At 41.8% G+C, this 14269-nt stretch overlaps 1 protein-coding gene across 2 annotated transcripts in view; it reads left to right on the top strand.

Moving 5' to 3' along the window:
* arhgef10 (Rho guanine nucleotide exchange factor (GEF) 10) overlaps positions 1-13678 on the top strand; it is a 65127-nt gene extending 51449 nt beyond the window's left edge. For both annotated transcript variants that reach the window (XM_069661488.1, XM_069661487.1), the window contains 5 exons: positions 1014-1156; positions 3366-3540; positions 10643-10765; positions 12221-12735; positions 12814-13678. In XM_069661488.1, coding sequence (XP_069517589.1) covers positions 1014-1156; positions 3366-3540; positions 10643-10765; positions 12221-12723 — 944 coding nt within the window. In that variant the 3' untranslated portion in view covers positions 12724-12735; positions 12814-13678. The remainder of the gene's footprint in view (positions 1-1013; positions 1157-3365; positions 3541-10642; positions 10766-12220; positions 12736-12813) is intronic.
* The last annotated feature ends 591 nt before the right edge of the window (positions 13679-14269 follow it).

The raw sequence follows: 14269 nt of genomic DNA, 5'->3' as shown, positions 1-14269 counted from the left end.
CTGCAAGTTGGCACTCCTGTCTTCTTTTTCTTTTCCTCCACTGCTCATTTTCCTTTTGTACTTTTATCCTCACTTGCATTCACCTACACAGTATGATTATTAGAATAATATACACAGGGCATTGCTGGAATGCTAACCGCACCTAGCCCCTTTAGAGGGAGATTACCATTACTTCCCCAGTCATTATACTGTACCTCTCAAAGAACATCTCTCTCTCCCTGCGTGGCACCTCTGCCTTCAATAGCCGCCTTTGTGCCTTCTCTTAACAAACAGGACTGGTGAGGCCTCGCTCATTTCCTGGCAGAGATTAGCCGAGGGAATGTGGTATCAGGAGGAAATGAAGTCGGGTCATTTTTTACTTTTGCACATCCCTATTTTTGTGCGTAAATTTAATCAACTCTAGATTTTTTCTTGCATTTCCTTCAATTTACGACGACATTGTTTGAAATCTAAAACAGTGATTATACTAGTTGCAGAAATGTAATGTGTTATTTATACAGAGACTGCATGGGGTGTTACATTGCAGTAGAGCTGGCAGTGTAGGTGCCCAGGCACATGTAGAACAGAGTGTGTAGGAGGAGTGTGTGGGATAGAGCCCGGCTCTGACTAATGCTTCACAGCCCATCTATATTCATAGTGAAGGCTGTGAAAACCATCAATGGCCACTCCACCAGCACAAGCAGAGTCATATAAATGCAGACGACCTTTTCAGACGACATTTATAAAGATGAAGTGACTATAACGGTGTCCTCTATATAAGTATAAACCATTCTTCTTTAACCTTTGCATGAAAATGCTAGAGGTTTAGATGGCAGAAGATAATGCAATGATATTTATAAAGACATGGTTGTAGCTTATGTTTCACTGTACTGTATCTTTATTAGACTCTAACTGAATATAAATGCATTGTGTGCTTTCATATAAACCGCATTTGGTGCATGGGGTACTTTGTGAAATGCAGTGTTTTTATTTATTTGAATACTGACGTGCTTATATTGTGTTTGTTGTTACAGATGGATTGTGGAGCAGTGATAAGCCAAAGGTGCTCAAGCTGGGAGTCCTCCCAGTCAAGGCCATGCTGGCTGTAGAGGAGCACTTATGGGCTTCATCGGGTGGACAGGTCTTTATCATCAGCAGCCACACACACTGTGTAGAGGTACGTTACTCAGCTCGAATACTGTGGCTATTTAATAAATGCCATGTCTGCATCATAAACAGAGCAGTTGTGTGTTTGGCGTAAATGACAGTAACAGTAAATGTCTTTGTATCTGTGCCAAAGTTAATGATCCTATCTGTGTGGCGAGTCTGTGGCATAATAAGTGTTTAACTAAAGAGTGGCTTTGACTAGGAAACAAAATAAGTAAGGACATAGTTGGCTGTGGCCATTCTTTTTTTACTTTAAAGTAAAAAGAAATTTGAAGCAAGAATTGCTCTTTTAGGGTGTTTGGTTCAACATGGAGAGGGAGATGTGTGTTGCATTTTAAAGACTGAAAAAAAAAAGTAAGTCCAGTAAGTTAGTAAGGCAAAAAATACAGAAAGGAAAAGAGTCATGTTGGTATAGGAAAGTTGTAAAGCAGAGGAGATTTCCAAAGAAGCAACTAGTGTAAACTGACGTCCCTTTTAAGTGTTAAGAACCTCTAGGAAATTAAGCTTCCTCATTTCCCTTCCCAGCGTTTTCTTCTTTCCATTTCCTGAAATATGGATGGTAATCCCTGTGTGTGTTCTGGCCTGGTTTAGGGAATGGAAGCACCTGCCATTGGTCCAGGAATAGTAACCTTCCTCTGACATGCACTCACTTATAATCTGTTTAGCCTCATTAAGCTCATTATGTTGGACCACCTGCCTGTCTCGCTCTCTTTCCCTAACTGAGGACTTACAGTAAGTCCAGGATGGTGACTGTGAGTAAGAGACTGAGAGGAAACAGAGGATGTTTAAAGAAATAAGGAAAAAAAGGTTACATATAAAAAACAATTCTTACAGTGTGTGAAAAACAAAAATGCAGGACATATCTTTCCTGCTCCTTCATGACCTCATTGTAATAGAACCCCGAACTGACACACTTGTGAATGGACTCTCGTTAGACAAATATAACTCCACCCACATGTAATGTAATGTGTGGTGAGATTATGTAACCAGAGGTGATGGGAAAAATGCCCGTTGTATTGGTATCCATGCCCAGAACATTCAAATTCACACTCTGCATATATTTGAAACTTTTCTTACTCACAATAATGAAATAAAGGAAAATCAAGAGTTCATGAAAGTCTCATTATGTCCTGAAATACTGATATCACCCCAGAATGAATAAGTTTGCATTTGGGCAAAATAAACTAGGTAATTGGGTCAGTGTACTTTTTGGTCTTGGAATTTTCCTTTTAGAAACAGAAATCAAAAAACAAATGGCTATTTGATTTTCATTTAAAAAAATAAATAAAAACAAGCCATTTTTTGGTCAGAAATGGTAGATATAAAATTGAAGTACTATACATCACAAGAGAAAGTATTTTGGTATAAAAACCTGCATTTTAAATACATGTCTAACGCTTGTGACAAAACAAACTGCTTGAAAATCGATTCACAATTCAGACCTCCTGCTGTCAATAGACTTACGTACATTAGGGGGTGCGGCTCCCCCTCTCCAATATGGCAGCCACATTGACGTATTGCTCCTGTGAACAGCAGCGGCTGAAGCGGTATCTATGCGGATAAATCTATGGATGCCGCCAACCATAAAACTACTCATCCAGGTCATGGTAATTCTAGGCTTAATCCAATAGGCAACTCACCTCTCATCCGAAAGGCTTCTTCAGTTCTAAACTGACTGGTGGATGGAGCTAGAAATATAAGCCTCTGTAGGACCTACAGAGGCTTATATTTGTAGCTCCGTCCAAAATGACTTGTTTCTCTTTTTTCATTTTGAAATAAAAATCAAATAATCATTTGTTTTCTGTTTGTAAAAGGAAAATTCAAAGACCTAAAAGTACACAGACCACTATCTGTGGGCTGTTCGTTTTCATAAGCTTTCAAAAATCTGTTGTCACAGAGAGCCAACAAAGGACAATCAAAATTCACCTCGGAGCTCCTGTCATGTTAAACCCTGATTTAAAAGCTCTCTAACAACTGTACTGAGTTATTTGTGAAAAGCCTGCAGCACTTTGATTTTTGCATCCTAGTACAATAGACCAAATGAATATATATTCTGACTGTAATATACAGTTATTTAATACTTATCTAGCTGAGTGGGAACCATGACTTGGGAATATAGTCTTAAGTACTACAATAACTGTCCTCCCCCAGGCTGAATGTATTACAGTATAAAGACACAGTATGTAACCCTGTCACTTTGCCCTGTCTGCCACATCCAGAGGCAGCTGGAGGCCCACCAGGAGGAGGGCATGGTGGTGTCCCACATGGTGGTGGCTGGGGTGGGCATCTGGATCGCCTTCAGCTCTGGATCCACTCTGCGCCTTTTCCACACAGAGACCCTGGAGCACCTGCAGGACATTAACATCGCCACACCTGTGCACAATACACTACCTGGTAAGACAAACATAACTATCTTTTTCACATAAAATCTGATACGTTATATTTTCTCGTGGGTATGATATTTTTTAAGGTGATTTTATGTTTTATTCTAAACAGGAACACGTAACAAAAGAAAGTGAACTGTATCATTTAGAGGGCTTTCTCAACTTGGTACAGCCTTGTGTTTTAAGATTCAGTCATAATGATTTTGTGGTCATACCACCTTTACCACCCCAATTATCCTCAATTACCCTCTTTCACTTCTATGTTCCTGCCCTTGAGAGCAGTATAGTGTAAGCTGTGCGCCTGACGTGAGTCTGAAACCTTTTGAAGACTGTCAAACTCTCTGATGCAATGCAGCAAAGCATACATGTCTTTAAATCACATCTTTGATCATCTAGTCAAATACGCATACAGCACATACGTATGTGGACTGAGATGCAGTCCAGTGAGCTCATGTTTTCAAAGAGCTGTCTTGGTCTGTGCCTGTCGGTAATTAGCTGACATCAGTGTAGGTGCTCATCCAGACAGCTCTTGTTATGGCAGGTGTGTCATTCAAAGGCTCCTTCAGTCTAAACAGGGAATCAGGAACCTCTCATTATATCTCTATTCATAGTGTTGCTTTAAGAAACCGTTTGACCCCGTCAAGAATGTTATAACAAAACATTTGCCTCTAAGCCTAATGCAGACCAGACTTCAACACTTGTAGAAAAACAGCAACAAATAATGGGGCATCCTTATGACAACTAACGTAACATAGAGACCATAAATTATGACATCCCATTGAAATACAGAGCATATTAGCAGCTGGGCTAAACTCCTGGATTTCAGTATTTTTTATGTTTATATTTATTTTAATTAAACACAAGATACTTGTGCGCCCTAATGATAAGGATAAGCACTCAGTGAAGAAACCCCTCCCCTTGTTCCCTTATCCCAATACTTATAATTAACCTACCACCGCAACCCAAGCAGCATTGCCAACTTCTACAGACCCAGGCTCCGCTCATGCAAGCTCCAGGTATTGACAGCGCTGATGCTACCTACCCTACCACATGGCTTCTACTGGCCCCCACATTTGATTTAAACACACGAAAGAAAAATATAGAGAGAAGGACAGAGAGAAGAGTTTGTAGAGAGAGGTGTGTTAGAAAGAAGACGGGGATGGTAGAGCCAGGATGAGGTGTCCTGTCTGGGGCTAGCACTCACCCTTGTACCTCCCCCTACTCCCCCATTTTCATGAGCGAAGAGATGAGATGGGCAGCGAAAGCACATCAACAGGCTTATCAAGTGGGCTCCTGCCTTCATCACCGCCTATCAAAAATGAGTGCTATCAAATCCTTATGTAAAAAATGCAACTATTTCTGGTGCCAGCGTTATATATGAAGAAGGAACAGCATAGAAGAGAGGATTACTATTACATTTGTTTAAGCCCCCAAATGACAATATTTCCCCTCTAACTGCTTCGTCTGACATCTCCCTTACGGCCTTTCGCTGACTCTGTCCATGCACTCCCATTAAATATAATTTCTCAGCTATCTTAAAAATTTGACCTCAATCAATAAGGATGTAATGCTGGCACTGACTATTTCCCATAATGGCGAGACCTATTCATAAAACAAACAAAGCTATCTGCATGGTGATCACTAGAGATAATATTAAACATTAAGAACAATGTAGGAGTAATGTAGGTTGTTTTTTTCCCTTCCACAGATCTAATAAAGCACTAGTAATAAGTGCAGGGATTCTGTCCTGAACAGGGGTTTGTCCCTACTTAAAGAGAGCAATTTACTCGGCTTTCATCATTCCACTATGAAGGCTTACCTTTGATCTGTGGTTGTGCAACTGCAGATGTAAACCCTGTCATTACGAGGTTGTAATATGTGCAGAACAGAGTCAAAGGCGGGACAAATGAGCCGTGTCTGACAGACAATTTAATACCAGATTAGCCTTAATTGTAGGGAGGAATATTTGTTTTAGAGGCTTTGAAAATTTTACTGTATTGAACCGTGCTGTACTACTGTTTTGAATTTATGAGTGTGTTCTTTAGCACAAGTTACATTGTAGATTAGTAGTTTGCAGCATTTGGTTGTGAAACAGTTTCCTGCCAAGCCGACCAAAGTCGCTGAGGATGTTCAGGTCAAATGAAATTACTCGGAGGGAGGCAATCTTCCTCGGCTGAAGTCATCAGAGCGGCCCGCTGCTTTGGATCTTGTAATCTGCTGTGTTATATCAGCTTGACCCAAAAAGTCACAGCCCAAAAGACTGATTGTTGCTTCTGTTAGTACGAAGTCAGGATTTGTTCAGACCAATTGGTGCTGCCTTCCATCTCTTTCCCCGTCATGCTGAGTCATGCAGACAGCTCTGCTTAGGCGTGCGTTTCCAGAAGCATTCTCTGTGATGTTGCCTTGAAGTTTTACAAAAATGTTTTTGACAATAGACTTTTTTCCTCTTGCAGCTGGATAGTGCAGGGTTTCGATACTTAAATGAGGTTGTGATCTGAGTTTTGTGATGACAGACGTGCGTGTGTGTTGAGGTCTGCCGTTAATGACTTGCCTGCAGTTGTTCTGTGCTATCTCATCTTCAGCGTCATTAGCGGTGCTGTCATTAGTTCAGCTCTGCCTAGACTGCGTGCAAATGTAGTCTTCAGAGTGACTTCTCCTCTATTGCCACAAGGTAGTAATAACATTCGGAAGGGCATCGGAAGGACTGAGCTACTGTGTGGAGAGATCAGGGTAACTCTTTTTTTTTCCACTTTTATAGATCAGCAGAATGTCGGCTCGTATGTAAAAGCTTGTGTAGCTCAAAGGAAAGGGTTTTAAATGTTAATAAGATGTTGGAGCAGCAACAAACTGCAATAAAGAGTCATCCACTAGCAGTTTGTAGTAACCATGGCTACAGTTTGTTCAATGTGGCACATTAATAAACAGCATTTCTGCAGCTTCTGACTGCAGATAAAACAGATTTATGGACAGCACTGGCAATCGGAGAAACTCTAAATTTACAAACCCAGTTTGCAGTTTAAAATGTAAGAGGTATCCAGCCCCCACTTCCTCTGATATCAAGTGTTACGTGGAAGGCCGCTTTATAAGACAGATGTGAATGTTAAACGTTGCCTGCTTTGGGACCTCTCTGCCTATATTAGCTAATAGAATCCATGCAACCGCAGAGGAAGCTGGTTCTGGGACAGCCCACCGCACATGAAAGCTTTCATCCTCTGGGCCTCGCCATTAAAGGCTCACTTCCTCTGATAACGCCGTTCAGTCACAGACAGTCGGTCAGTAGGAAATCAGGTTTTTCACACCACACTTATAGTTTAATATCCAAAAAGGTTATTATTTTAATATTCTAATGAAGCATGAAGTTCACCTGTCTGCTGCTCTCTCTGTGGTCTGTGACCTGTGCTTTTCCAGAACCTTCCACAGCCGTGTTTATTGCTGCTGGCGGAACAAAGTGAGACCAAAGAATTTGCTGTTTCTGCACAAACTCTGATGTAATTCAAACTGCCAGCCAAACTGTTTGCACAGGAGGGGCTGCATGCAATCGATGCGATTGGTCTTTCACACTCAAATCTCTGCTCCATACATGTACGTTTACTGACATACAAGCGTAAAAATAGCATCAGCTTATCAGAAAATGACAAGAAATAACATCGTTCTGATGTTTGATGTCTGATTTCGGGATAAGCGTAATCTCCAGGAAGTCCGCAGCATTATGAGGGGATATTACATTACAGAGCCTGATTCACTTTGTGCTTCGCCACAAAACACACAGTCAGGCTCACAATGGGAGACGTGGGGCGTCGTCTTCTGTGTTAATGCCTCTGTGAATGGTGGAGTGTTGAAATGCAAGTGGGGTTATTCTTCTCATGTTCATGCATGTTGGAGCAATTCTGCTAAGTCCAAGCGTATTAGACAGCGGGCTAATGTGCTGTAATAGCAGTCATTTCCACTGGAACCTAGCCTATGAGGCTCATGTTAAGAGTAATTTAGTCTTATTAGCAGCTGCTTGGGTAATAATTTCAGCATTGTGAAGTTAATGGCTACTTTCTCTCTATATTACCAAGTCATACATACATCTATTTATTCTTATGAGTTAGACATCTTAAGATAAGATAGGAAAAGATAGAACTTTATTAATAAATATATAGTGTATAAGGGTTAAAAGCAAAGAGACAGTGCCTGATAGAATGATGAAATCCACTGCAGAAGCACAAAAGCCATGAATTAGTCATAACTTAACCATATTAAAAATGATTTTGCAATATATAAATAAAATCAGAAAAGTTCAAAGAGCAGCAGTCTTCCATCAAAGCAGCCCGTGCTGTGACGATGTCTCAGAGGACGCTGCTGTGCTGAGGGTCTGGTCCGCCTTTGTCTGCTGCTCCGTGACCTAAATATGCAGCCATGCATGGCCTAATGGGAGACAAACATTACGGGAGGGGGGGTCAGTAAATAACACCTCCAGCTCTTCTTTGTTTGGCCGCCACCATTGTTGCACCTATCCTAACATGTCTAAGACACCTACCAGTGAGTGAACATCCCTTCCATCAGAGATGAAAGGATTTAGTTCACAGGTTTGGACTGGATGACTAACTGTAGCAGTTATGTGAAGAAGCTCCAGTTAAAACTTGTCTTAATCTTCTCTGGGAAGCAAGGTAGATTGAGTCATGGTTCGTCATGATCAGTCAGGTATACAGTGTTTGATCATTTTATCACTTTCATGTGTGAATTAGCTTTCTTGCTCACAAAAGAGCTTATGGTGCGGTCGGGTCAGTCCACAAATTTGATCTTAATAACCACCATCCACCCATTATTTATAGGGCTTATATTGCTCAGGGTCAAAGGGGGGCTGGAGCCGATTCCAGCTGTCATTGGGCGAGACTACCATACACACACATTCACACCTACGGGAGGTACCCCCCTACATCCAAACAAGGATTCGAACAAGGAACCTTCCAACTATGAGGCGACAGTGCTAACCACCATGCAAATAATAATAATAATAAATTATTTACAGACATTCTTGGTCACCAGAGCATGTAGCCCTCTGTCTTTGGTCATCCCTTTTATTTCTTGTAGCCCCATAATAACTTTTGTGCGTATTTTGTAAAGTCGAAACAACTTTTATCAACCTCTGATCCTCATAATTAGCAATATTAGCATGCTAACTTGGGGCGGCTGTGGCTCAGTGGTAGAGTTGGTCGTCTTTCAGGAAGGTTGGCGGTTCGATCCCCAGCTCCCTCAGTCTACATCAAAGTGTCCTTGGGCAAGACATTAAATTGCACCCGATGGCATAGCCAACGGTGTGTGAATGTGATAACTGATTGACAGTTGGGCACTTTATGTAGCAGCCTCGGCCATCAGTGTGTGAATGAGTATGTGAAAGGGTGAATGTGGCACGTGGTGTAAAAGTAGCTTTGAGTGGTAGCAAGACTAGAGAAGTGCTATATAAGTCCAGTCCATCCATTTAACTTTCTTAACTAATGTTGAAAATGTCAAACATTCTATCAGCATGTACACATTGTCATTCTTAGCATGTTTCCATGCTAGCATTAGCATTAACTAAAGCACTGCTCTACATCCTAAAAAGCCGCTAACATAACTCTTGATCACATTCATAGAATCAAGCAGCCAAAACTTTGCACTTTGAATGATGCAGTTGATAAAATGTGTGTTAATTGTTGAGTTAACCTATTTAACATGTTTTGAGAGTTAATGTGAATTCCTGTTGTAGTAACGGAGAGTGTAATTGTTCCCATTGTGCTGATCTGAGTTATTTTGGAGCCTGATCGAATAGCTGACACAGTGTATTATTGTAGTGTTTGGGATTAGCCCCTCCCTCCTGCTGTTGGTTGTCAGGACTAAGTGCAGATCAAAGTGTTGCTCTGGTGTAGGATCAGGGCCAGAGCTTGGCCCTGTTGACATTCATTCTGGGTTTATTTTAGTTCACCCTCTGGGTGGGGAACTCCAAATATTATGAAAGGAGGAAGTTGAGCAAGGCCCCCAACCGGCAGACTGTGTGTTTCTGCTAACTCTGGGCCCTCATTAGAAGCACATGTGGGCAGGACTCGGGGCCCGGTCCTTGACTGTACCTGCCTGCTTATCTGGCATGATTCCTGGAAGTGTGGCAGTGTGGCGTGTGTGTGCCCCATGCACGGGGTCAGCTCGAGTGAGGGGGGTCAGGCAGAGAGACTGGCAGTAATTTTTCCTAAAGCCCAAGAGGATTACTTTGAGGGAGGAAATTCAAGTCAAGCTGTGGAGCAGTAATGACTCATGACAGTCTCGCCTCCCACATAGCTGGGCTGGAATGACTGTTTTTGCAAAACCCCAGATTCTTATTACAGTCACAGAAATGATGATAAAATGTCTCACCAGATACTATTTGTTGCACAGTTTATTCCTGACAAAGCTCCTGTGTCTGAGATGAGTGCCAAATTCCACATAATAAGTCACCTAACGGAGCAACATGTCAGCAGGCCTGACTTTATTGCATCCTTTTTGAAAGCTGCTGTTAACTTAACAATCAAAGCTCTTACAGTGCAGAGCAGCCTCACTGTGATTCTTCTAACCAGAAGGGAGGAAAAGGTCAGGTCTGATTGTCCTGTTGCTGCTTCAACAGAGCCACAGCTCCTTGCTTAATTACAGCATTACGCTTCACTCATTCTGTTACATAACACTTTTGTGTTTGTTTGTTTGTTTGACTCTAAGTACACATAATGGGGCATTTTTCTGTGTGCAGACACTTGAAAAGAGCGGCTTTTATTCAGGCTCCTCTTTACGTTGCCCTGGAGACGAATAACCGCTGAACATTGTTGCTGTAGAAATACCCCTACTCACTAAAAAGATACGCCCCCAGCCCGTCCTCCCACGCACCACACAGTATTCAAGTGGCCCATTAACTTTGCTCTTTTATGATTTTCCCGTGTGCACAAGTGTGCATGAGCACAGTGCATCTGTGTGATTTATAACAGGGCAGGCTTAAAACTGTGAATTGCTCAAAGTGTTAGAATATTTTTGCCAAGAAACATTTTAGCTCTGCCTCTCAATATTTCAATTGAGTTTAACCCAATTTCTGGAAGATTAAAGCAGTGTTATGTTTCTATTTTTCTCTACAGGGAACCAGAGAGTGTCAGTGAGCAGCCTGCTGGTCTGTCATGGTCTGCTGCTGGTCGGAACAAACCTGGGAGTGACGGTGGCCCTCTCTGTCCCCAGACTGCAGGGGATCCCCAAGGTCACAGGTAACACTGATACATTACTATTACTGTGGTTTCAACATAGACAAATGATGAACGTAGCCACCGTGACGTCACCCATTTGTTTCATGACAATGAAGCCGAAATATGGCCGCCGCCATGTTGGTTTGCTGGAGCCTGAAGTGACCAAATTTGGATGAGAGGGCGGTGCTGCAGAGGAGCGAGTGGTTGAAAAACACCAAGTTATCAAAGCTAAACAGGCTGTGTCTGTGTCTGATCCATTAACTCATGAATGAGCTAGTATAACTTCATGTTTCCCACAGAGTGGGAAAGTTAAGTTCAGTGACTGTGTGTCTGTGTTGACGTCTAGCAGACAGCCAGCAGGATCCACCTGTCACTCAAGTGACCAGGCTTAATGTAATTAAAACAAGTATATCATTAAAAAAAATAAACCCCCCATACATACAGTTATCTTGAACAATAAAACTAGCTATTTATCATGAAACCGTTTTTTGTACCAGGCTGTAAACATGTTTATTTCTGCTGTAAAAATGGGCATTTTCCCATCTGCCGTAATGTTATTCTTTGGTTTCTGGAGCCAGCCTCAAGTGGCCACTCAAGGAACTGCAGTTTTTTCAACTTCCGTATTGGCTTCATTTTTCACCATAGAGGTTGCCACTTGGGTTTCAACTGTAATTACATACAGGCCTGTATCTCTCATTTTTAATTACTTCGATTGATTTATCATTTAAACTAGGAAAATGAGGAAGGCTTTTTTCTTTTTAATAGGTCTTCACAAACTTCTAATGATGATTTTTTCAAATTGCTTGTCCTGTGCTTTGTCCAACCAACAGGCGAAACCAACATTTAAAACTCAGAAAAGCAGCAAATCTTTACATGTTAGAATCTGGAACCAGGAATTTTGTGTGAATTTTTGATTCACAAATGACAATAATTTATGGCAAATACTTATTTTAGGAATCAGTTATAATTGTTCATCACTTCTTACATACACCGACATGCCATATGCACCTAAAGATTATTTCTGTTGATTATCTAATCATTAATTTGTCAAAAATTGATTCATCATTTGGTCTTAGAAATACCAAAAAGATATACGAATATGAAAAAAGGCTGGAGGTGACATCTTAGCATTTCTTATGATGTCTCATCAACAATCCAGATATTTAGTTCACAAACTTAAAAATGAGAAGAAAAGCAGCAAATCCTCACACTGGAGAAGCTATGCACTGAATGTTTGGCCTTGTTACACTAAGAAGTACTTCAGGACAAGAAATAAAAATATGCTCATATTAATCTTCTGTTGATTGCAGTTCGTGATCAGTTGACCTTGACCGTATTTGGGAAACTGATGTGGGTTGAGACCAAATGATTTACAAAGAAAAAGTGGCAAATTGAACATTAAGAAGTGTTAAGAGTATTACTTTCAAGTTTGTAAAAGTCCTCGTCTGAATATTACAGTGTCTGTTCCTGTTTCAGGTCGGGGTATGGTGTCCCTACATGCTCACAATGGACCAGTCAAGTTCCTCACTGTGGCTGCTGCAGTTTGTAACCGGCCCTCTGGTCATCACTCCTCCACCCCGCCCTCCTCAAACCAGCCAACAGAGGCAGAGGGTGGGGAGAACAGCCAGCCCCCCTCAGATTCAGCCTTGCCTCCCCCTCAGGGACGGGGTGTGTGGCTGGGAGAGGCGGGCTGCACCACCATGGCCCTCCAGGACTCCCTATCCTCTTCCTGCGGCTCCTTAGCCCCCTCCCAGGGCTCCTTGGAGCACGGGCCCGAGGACGGGGCCCTTTATGACATGCTGCATGACCCCGCTCATCACCAGAGGGGCCGCCGGTCCAGCAAGGTGGACGTCAGCTCTCTGCTGGTGGTGTCTGGAGGCTTGGGCCACCGCCGGGTCAACAAAAAGACCAAACAGTCTCGGCATGAGGACACCACCTCTACCATCATGGTCTGGCAGATCCCCTTACTCAGCATGTGACACCAAAAGCAGGCAGGTTGCTTTTCCTCTGTTACCAATAGATGACTAAATTTAAAAAGATTCTAACCCCTGTTCTCTGTGTCTTTCCAGGTTAAAAAAGAAGTGCTGCTCACAACTCTCACCAGCAGATTTGTTGTTACACTCCAAGGAACATTTGGGATCAATCACAGCAGCTTAATGTCTTACTGAAACCAGACGTGCATTACGCATCATCCACAGTATTCTCATAATATTTCTAATGATGTTTCCTACCATAAAACACAAAGGATCATTTTAACCACTCAATCATGATGCTTTACGGCACCAACAACTCTCTCCGGACCAGTCAAAGGATATACTGTACTTGTAAAGGATATACTTGTTTGAAAACACTGAAAGGTCTTTAATTTCACCCTCTCGTGAAGTTGGTTTCTGTTCTGTAACATGGCTAATACATAACTCTCCAGTGTTAGTGCCATACAAGGTGACTGTATAGGACTGCAGTATTTAAATCAGTGTTGAAAAGAAATGAGACTTAGGTAATGATGAGGGCTTGGAATCTGTTACATGAAAGTTTTATAAAGACTAGCAGTAGATTATCTGTAAAGGCCAGAGTTGTAAATATGAAGTTTGACAGCTCAGGATTACATGTGTATGTGTTTAGGGGTGAAAGAAAGTTTCAGTGTTTATATGGAATCCGATCATGTTACTGTACGAGCAGCTGTTAACAAAGAAAAGGGATGAAAAAGGTGAAATGACTGAATTAGTTTGAGACGGCTTGATGAGAACCCCTGGCTGGCCAGGTTTCTATTCATAAAGGGATGAAAGAGAGAAGGAGAGATTTTTGTTTCCCCCTAATGCGAATTTGTTTCTCACATAAGGATATTTAAAAAAACACAAAAAGCTTTATACGTTTGCCACTTTTGTATGTACTTCTTTTATTTGTATTAACAAATTCATAAACTTTTATTGACCAACTTTGTGTTCTTCGATTGAATTTTATTTTGAAAGTATGATGGGAATATCCACTTGTATTAACTTCTCTATCAGCAAATTTATATAAAGAAGAGACTCCTCCCAGGAAATACTAATCAACCCTTTTGCAACTTCCAGGTTGGGCAACAGTGTCAGCAGGCCCTCTTTTTCCCATCTCACACTAACCCTGTACTCCACTCTCCTTGTGTGCAGCCATCTCTACATGCCGGGACTAGCAATGTGCCTGCGGGGCCGCAGGACCTGAGCCTGATACAGCTCTTCCGGGATTTCTCTGCTCATTTCTCCCACTGTTGAACACAGAGGGTCAAGGCTTTTTCTCTCTTGTAACGCCCACGTTCACTGTTGCACAACCATGTTTCATTATGTTATCTGTTCCTACAAAAATAGAAACGCTGATTCCAGGCTGGAGCTGGAGCTGCTCCTGTGCTACAATCCCAACCATGATCTCATCAGATTTTTTGTGTAGTAACTAACAATCTTCTGTAGCTTGTATTTTTTAACTGTAAGTGTCTCACTATACCAACCAAGTAATCCAGTTCTCGGTTAGCCCAGATGGGTGTTGCCATTGGTA

The sequence above is a fragment of the Semicossyphus pulcher genome, unplaced genomic scaffold (assembly GCF_022749685.1).
Source record: "Semicossyphus pulcher isolate SPU_LCO1_2020_fin unplaced genomic scaffold, fSemPul1.0.p SCAF_14, whole genome shotgun sequence".
NCBI lineage: Eukaryota > Metazoa > Chordata > Actinopteri > Labriformes > Labridae > Semicossyphus > Semicossyphus pulcher.
This window is presented reverse-complemented; position numbering and strand designations above follow the sequence as displayed.